Source organism: Orussus abietinus, unplaced genomic scaffold (assembly GCF_000612105.2).
Source record: "Orussus abietinus isolate OABI.00-Male unplaced genomic scaffold, Oabi_2.0 scaffold383, whole genome shotgun sequence".
Taxonomy (NCBI): domain Eukaryota; kingdom Metazoa; phylum Arthropoda; class Insecta; order Hymenoptera; family Orussidae; genus Orussus; species Orussus abietinus.
The window spans coordinates 26,823-35,258 of NW_019394536.1; the positions used below are offsets into that span (position 1 = coordinate 26,823).

The 8,436-nt window shown below is 38.4% G+C and overlaps 2 protein-coding genes across 2 annotated transcripts; one reads left to right on the forward strand and one right to left on the reverse strand.

Annotated features, from left to right (window-relative positions):
* The first annotated feature begins 791 nt into the window (after window positions 1-791).
* LOC111674006 lies at window positions 792-1,491 on the forward strand. Its single transcript, XM_023432657.1, is given in 4 exon segments — window positions 792-822; window positions 883-992; window positions 994-1,356; window positions 1,471-1,491. Coding segments are annotated over 4 exon segments (525 nt in total).
* A 966-nt stretch (window positions 1,492-2,457) lies between these two features.
* LOC111674007 lies at window positions 2,458-6,362 on the reverse strand. The gene is given in 7 exon segments (XM_023432658.1): window positions 2,458-2,603; window positions 2,606-2,666; window positions 2,669-2,854; window positions 4,441-4,527; window positions 5,599-5,687; window positions 5,690-5,970; window positions 6,169-6,362. Coding segments are annotated over 7 exon segments (1,044 nt in total).
* Window positions 6,363-8,436: the final 2,074 nt, after the last annotated feature.

Here is an 8,436-nt window from a genome sequence, read left to right on the forward strand (position 1 = left end):
AGTAGAGGATGATGACAAAGTATGGAGTTTGAGCGATGATATTGAACAGTGTTCAATGGATTCTGAAGAATTGTCTCATGACTATAAAACATGTTGTGGAGTTTTGGAGAAGTGGAAAGGGAAAGAATCTCGCATTGAAAACTGTACAGAATCGATTCTGGAAAGTCAGATCCATCTCACAATTAAAATGCTGGACTCATATACTCATCAAAGGGGGTACTTACAGAGACAAAATACGACGAATCTGTCAGTTTGTTTTGGAAAATTTCAAAAACGCAGTTGATGCTGGACATATTATACATGATATAGATCTGTAAAGATGGGCTCTACAAGCGTAAAAAGAAATTGGTCATGAAGGTGTCCGTTTCGGAGCTTCCGGACACTGGGTGAATAATTTCAAACGAGGTCATAGAATTGTCAGCAGGAAAATTAATAAATTTATTACAAAGAAAACGTTTGAAGGTGCAGACTACTTACAGCAGAAATCCGATTCCTTTGTAGCCGATATAAGACGAGAGATTTTAGCAAAAGGTTCACGAAATGTTGTCAATTCGGATCAGAGTGGATTCCAATTGGAAATACACTCTGGACGAACATTGGCAGTTGAAGGAGAAAAACAAGTTCAATGTTTGGTGCAATCTGTTTCTTCGGCTAGTCACAATTATACTAGTCAACCACTAATATCAGCCGATGGGAAACTTTTGTCATCCCTTTTCATTGTGTTGAAAGAACCCAGCGAAGAATTTGGACCAGTAGTAAAGAATTTATTTACCCCCTTCAACGTCTGTGTTATGGCGTCTAAATCTGGAAAACTGACTTCAGGTATTAATATGGTTATCATGTATTTTTTCTCATTAATATGTTCAATAAATATATTTTCAGACCATTTCAAAACTTGGCTGAAGGACGTGTACATTCCAAATGTTGGATCCTTGAGTGTATTGTTGATTGATTTGTGGAGCGGACATTGTTCTGTAGTTGTGTGGATGAAGTGGAGGAACTCTTGTTAATAAAGATATGATTGCCAAATTAATTCCGACGGGGACTGGAAAAATTTGGCCAGTAGATGTGTATGGCTTTAGAGTGTGGAAAAATGATGTGAGGCATTTTTCGGACAGCGTCATACTTATGAATGAAGATTTGAATCTCCATATGAGAAATAATATCATCAAATTTCTATCTTTGGTTCACAATCAATTCTCATCTCCTCAATACTTCAATTTATTTACATTTTCATGGTACAAAAGTGGTTACATTGAAGAAAAACCAAGAGATTTCGAAAATCCAGTACAGTTCGGCTTTGGATACAATTCTGATGTTCGCTGTGAAACAGAAGGTTGCTGTAGTATCACAATTGTGAGATGCTCATGGTGTAAGAAATCATTATGCCTCAAACATTTTTTCCATGCCTACCATTACTGTAAGAAATACGAACCTAATACATCCGTGATAATGACGCATATAAAACAGAAAGGTCGGATAGTACTATAATACTGATAATAACTTATCATTTCTGACTGTCAGTGATTTACATGTTGAATCAAATCTCTTGTTAATAAGCGATGATGGGGAGTAATTTACACGGATCATTTTTAAAGGAATGTTCGTGAACTGAATTTAAGGATAGTAAATCGTATTCAAAACTCTTGTTGGAAAGGAGCTACATGTGTAAATCATCTTTTCGCATTCTTCTTTACCATAAAGGATTCTAGTAAGATTGTAGCCGTTTGTACAACAAATTACATTAAAATATTGGAAATAAATAAAATTTCCCTAGGTAAAATTTGAGGTATGCGATATCTGGACACGAAAATACTCTCAACATCATTATTTATCGTCAATGAATGTTATTCAGCTCTTTTTTTAAAAAAAATGCATGTGGATTGGTAATGAATGATTTTGGGGTGGTTTACCCCCTTCAATAGGAATTTCGCAAAAATACCGGCACAGGTCAATTAATTCTTTCAATGTTATATACTGTGGAATTTTTTTCGATAAAATTGGATGAAATCAGAAGATTTGATCGCGAAAAAATTCCGAAAAAAAAAAATTAATTTCACCCCCCAGAAATGGAAAGGATGCAACCCTCGGCAACACAAATGTACGGCATATCAGCGGCTTTTGATGAGGTATTAGTTGGAACAATGAAATTGGCGATATGTAGGGTATTTTCGAAGAAATACTGAAAAATCACTTTTTGGGGGTGAACTTCAGGGGCCTTATTCACCCCTTAAATGGACGAATTAGCACGTATACAAAAATACGTATGTTATTATTTTCCATGTAGAACAACATACCTGCAAATGTAGAAAATCGGCTAGGTCGGCCCTCGGTACTCTCCTTGTAAATTGGCGCGATGACAAGAGAGTCATTATTCCGGGAATTACCAATACTTTACCGTGGGGATACAAAATAAAATGAGTAAAATAACTGTCTTCTCTTTTCTTCAAATTCCTTCTACAAGTCCGATTTGTTGATCCAACTATTATGCAAATTATCGAAACCTAGCTATTTCACGAAAAGCTTATTTCCACGTTTCCTAAGCACCTTCTCGTCGGGGTGTTTAACACGAATCAATTCTTCGTAGAATCCGTCTTCGATGGTTGGCAATCCTTAAGTTTTTACGTCACTGGGTCGGTATTATTTACTAAGCTAACGGTGAACAATCTTCGGTCGTCCAGTTCGGTGTGTAGCCTTTCTTAAACGCATGTTTAAATTTACTTATTCGCACTTTGTCTCCAGCTTTGAATTTTGCGTCCGATATTATATCCAACCACCGATAATTTCCTTGTAGGCTGAATTGTAGTCACATTTTACTTTTTAGAGTGCGGTTAAACCGTTCACAAATTGATGCCTTCATGGGGTTACATGGGTTTGAAAATTTAAAAAAATCAATTTTTTTTTTTAATTTTATTATCTAACATTACAATATCTAGAATATTCTCCCAAAGTTTTAAGTCAATCAGAGTAAAGGTCTATGAGAGAGAGTCTTTGAGAATTCCCCTCGTTGGGAATGACCGGCTGGGAGCGACGCAGATATGTCGAGACCGCTGCTTAGCTGTTGTTTGTCTGTCTCTCCCGCTCGTTTTTCTCACTTTCTGAGGGTCACGTATTATATTTCTGTTACTATTGCTTGTTGAGCCACGAGGTTTCTTTGAGGTCATACGTGTGCGTTGTGAATTTTTACCGAATTTTTTTGCAAAATGGAGCCGCATAAAATTAGTAGAGTTGATTGAGCAGAGGGAAGAAGAAAAGATAGACCAAGAAAGAGGAAACAATCATTTAATCTTAAGACTGCAGATGCCTCTTTCGTCAGCACATCGGCGAAAAAACTTGGAAGTCAAGATGAGAAACACATGACGGAGGACGCTACTCTTCAATATACAATTATAGACTTTTTTTTAGTGTTTTCAACACTTGCTAATTTTGTGAAGTGCTCTAACATTATAAATGAAAATGGAGAGGAAGAAGTATGTGATGGTAAAGTTAAATTTAAACAATGTGTAAAATTACGTCTTGGTTTTAAAATAATGGTGGAGTGTGAAAAGTGTCAGCCTAGATATATTTCATCGTCTAAAAAAATAGGTAAAGCGTATGAAATAAATCGCAGACTCATTTTTGTTTTGCGAATATTAGGCTTAGGTCTTGACGGATGTAAAAAATGTTGTGGCTTAATGGATATAAGTAGTCCTTTCTTGAATCAATCAACGTACGGTTTTTATATCAGTAAGATATAATCAATGCATCAAGACGGTTGCCGAGAAACTCTTTTCCTCAGCTGCAAAAGAAGAAAAATCCTAACGTGCGATGAAAACGGTGTTGAACATACGACATATGTTACTGTACCATGCGATGGCAGTTGGAAAAAGCGCGGTTATTCATCATTATGTGGTCACGTTGATTGGTGGGTGTTCTGAAAATGTTTTGGATATATTTGTGAAAAGCTTATATTGTAAATTATGTGAGACTTGGAAGAAACAGCTAGATTCGGCAGAATTTGAAGAGTGGCAAGAGGATCATTTAGAAAAAAACGAATGCCGTGCCAATCACCAAGGGCCAGCTGGTAATATGGAAGTTTCATCAATCGTTGAAATGTTTCAACGTTCGTTTGAAAAATACGGCCTGAGATACGTCAATTACGTTGGAGACGGAAACTCCTAAACATATTGCGGAGTTCTTAATTCCAAACCTTATGGTGAAAATGTTCAAATAAATGTAAAAGAATGCATAGGACACGTGCAAAAGAGGATGGGCACCCGTTTACGCAATTTACTGGAAAAAAAAAAATTAAAGGTAAAACGGGTAGAAACAAAAATTCTATCTGGCAAAGACAAGCCTACGGGTAAATTAATTGACAAATTAACAGTTTATTACGAACTGTCTATAAGAAGAAATTGTGATTCAGTTCAAAACATGAAGGACGCTATATGGGCAACGTACTTCCACTACAGCTCTACGGACCAAAATCCACAGCCCAAAGATGCCCAAGCGGCCCTGACTCATGGTGCATTTGGCAGCGTGCTTCAGCTATGAATGTCTTATCATCATTCAAACACGATTATACTCCATTGCCGAGTGATGTTTTGTCAGCTATCAAGCCTATTTATGAAGAGCTTAACAAAGATGTGCTTCTAGAGCGGTGTGTTGGTGGCTTTACGCAAAATAATAATGAGTGTCAGAACCAGTTAATTTGGGAAATCACTCCAAAAATACTTCCTGCTGGTTCCAAAATAGTTGAAATTGCTGCATCAGTTGCCGCTTGTACTTTCACCGAAGGGATCTCAACTCTGTTACTTTTTTTTTTTGTACGGGATGGACATAAAAATAACCACGAGAACGCGCGAAAAGAGGATGGACATCGCATACTCCTAGCTGAGAAAAAAGCTGAGACGGGGATATGAGAAGCAAGAATTCGTCTTAGGCAGGAACAAAAGGATGCCCTGGACATCGCAGCTGCAGCAGGATCTTTGCTTTATGGAGCTGGAATCGACGATTCTATGTAAGTTAAAAAAAAAATTCTTCATTTTATTGCTACTTAAAATTTTAATCTCATTTTTCTGAAAACACTATTTTTGAAGCCGGTGGACACGATTTCTCAAAAACTAATACACCGATCTTACTGAAATTTTGCGCACTTCAAAATAGCATTGACTGAGTGATTGAACGAAAGTTTTTTTTTTTTTCGATTACAACTAATTTTACAAGGCTATACGTAGTGTAAATTGTACCAAAAATTGAACTATTTTGCATACAACCCTGCCAAAAATTCAAATTTCATTTTTTTTTTAATCCTTCGTTCAATCACTAGCTGTACTGATCTACTAACAGAAAAAATTTGGTTCTTAAATTTCAGATAAAGCTATCATGAGTTATCCTGACCACCACGTGGACACTTTTTTTTAGGGGTCCCCGAAAACCAGGTCCCACCGGCTGAATTTTCTACATTTTTGGATGAAAATTTTTTTTAAATATTGTTGAAATGTTACTTTTTTATGTGCTTAACATTTTTAATAAAATAATTTATATATTATATAAAAAAAATGGAGAAAATATGCTTTTTTTTTTTGGCTTCCAAATCCATGTAACCCCTCAAGTTACTGAACGTGCCGAGTACGGAGTGATACCATGCTTCTCCATCAAATCTTTAAGTTCAGAGTTGTAGAATTCGCGACCTTGATCAACTTGTAATTTTTTGGGATTCGACCCTGTAGCAGGTTCAAGTTCATAGCCGCTGTCACATCTTTAGCGTTTTTACTCCTCATTGCCATGACCCAAGCAAAATTGGAAAATACATCTATGACGGTTAGAAGATACTTGTAACCACGGTTCTCTGTTGCATACTCTGACATGTCAACGAGATCCTCTTGGCATATTTCATCCAACCCTCGGACGTCAACGTGTCGACATCGATGGTTCCTTCGGGCAGGTTTATGCAACTCATTCACCACCTGTAACTTTTTTCTATTGATTCTCAACGTAGTTAATCAGGCATCCAATCGGGAAATGGTCTAGGAGTTGCGAATTGTCAACTCTTGTGCTGTATCGAAATCAGTCTTCAAGCGGTTCAACTTTTCCTTCATAGACTCAAGAACTTGCGTGATTGCGCTGTTGTCATCGATATCATGGCGCAATCTGCTCGTTACTTGAAATATAGTACCGACTTCTTACTTTACTACAGATTTCATAAGATTCATAGTTACAGCATCATGCTCATCCTCCGGATTGGCGACGTTGCACAGCCTGTTGCCGTCTATATAGTACTCGCCGTCGTGGATGAATTTAAAGCCGGTACCAGGAAGACCGCGAATACTCACAGCCGTGGATTTGTTACATAATTGACATCCAAACACATCGATACTCATATCCGAAATGACGATTTCAATCGTTTTACCGAATTAATAATGATACGTACCTCGCGCAGTTCCTCGATAATCGATAAGATTTCGTTCGCGTGACTGCCGCGTGGTTACCGACTTCCTGACAAGCATATAGTAGATGAAGACAGATCCACCAATTCATTAGGATCATTCCAGTCCACGTAATCCATTCGTCTATCCTCTGCAGCAGCAGTTATATATCGAGGTACGATACTTTCCCCCGTATGTTTTTCGATAACTTTTTCAATAACGTTCTTAAGGTGATGTGAAAGTGGCGCCAAAGAAGTATCGTTTATACAACTTTTCTTCGAACTGGGTGTACCGAATCGTCTCAAACTTGATAATGTGAATATGGAGGCTACAAAGAAGGTCCTGAAATCCATGAAATTTCAATTTTAAGATAATTTGTTTATAGCCGTTTTCAACAATTTTAATAACAAATGAAATTTCTCGAGTTTCAGGACCTTTCTTAGGGTCTCTTTATTCACGTGGTAAAATTTGAAACAAATCGGTACACCCAATTCGTAGAAAAGTTTCATGAACGATTGACTCCTAAGATGCCACTTTCACATCCCCTCAAATTTGAAACTCTTCGTTTTGCGAATGACATTGTGAGGCTTATAGTATTTTCTGTGGGTATTGATGGTTACGATAATTTCTCTGTAATTATCTAAGTCTTTTTAATTTATAATAGTTTCGTCGGGCCCTTTCTTAAATTGGAGGTCTATTAAACTCGCAGTTGTTGAATACTTCTTATTACCCACAAGAATCTGGTTACCCTCAAAACTTATAGACGATTCACCGATCATTAGCCTGTTCTTAGAGAGTTTACGTACATCGTAGACGGTATCCAAATGTTTCTCCTGGATCGATTGCAACATGCGAAGATACCACTGCATCAACTCGTTTTCATTAACGGGTGATTCCATAGACGGTTCTTCAGCGTCTTCTTCTACTTCGGTGACACTTTGGAAAGAATAATCGGCTGATTTGAAAGATTCATCCGCTTTGATGTCTTCCTCCTTCTTTACATCATCTTTGACGGGACTACTCCCCGCATCGTTCACCAGCGTTGGCAGCGGTATCACTATAGGGTTTAATCCTTTGACTGCTAACTGCTCCAAATTGAAGCGCTTCGCGTGGGCGACATGCGGCCCGCAATAGCGATCGCTGGGGACTGAATACTTTTTCACCGAGCCTTTGCCGAGCGCGCATTTGCGTCCATAGTCTACATCAATGGCTTGCGCCGGACGCACATATGCGCCTATAGGCCGCAGTATAGTCCACAGCAGTCAAAGGGTTAAAGACTTCGCTCATCGTTCGCTCTACATTCTCTCTAATTTTATTATTTTATGTTTTCTGCGAACGCATCGCTAGCTTTAGCAATTTGACGCAAGACATCTTTTTGCTCCTGAAGCTTTTCTCGCTGCGTGTTGCCGCGAATTCGAAACGCTACTGTTTTAATTTTCTCGGGGATCGCTCATTTATTTCAACGAAACAGTCGAATCCTTTTCGGTATCTGCCTCTGTCGGGCTCGCTGTCCATGTCGATCACGAGAAATCCATACTTATCATCGTTCCAGCATACCGTGCACAAGTCTTTAAATTGTGCATAGGTCATGTCAGTGTTTACGTGGTCATCATACACGTGCCTAAGATTCATTTCATCCTGCTTAAAAAGTATCAGGAGATTAGCGTTATCGCGCAGCAGATATTTTGGAATACGGGCATACGTCTGGCAAAGGTAGAAACAGTCAACATCCTTATGCCGCCCCATGCTGAAGAAGGCTCTGATGTTATCTTATTCTTCGCAAACTATATCGTCGTAAATAATTATCGAGTTTTTGTCGAGCCTCGTTCGGTGACAGCACTTGTTCGTGTTACGTAAAAGGAAAGTACTCGACGACGGGCACGCTATCGAGTAAACGGTCTAGAAACCTGTAGTTTGGTTGATCCAACGATAACGAAAACACGTAAACGTTTCCGAATCTTAATCCATTAGGATGAGTAATGAGAGCGAGCAGCGCGTTCGTTTTACCGCAGTTGGATGGCCCGCAAAA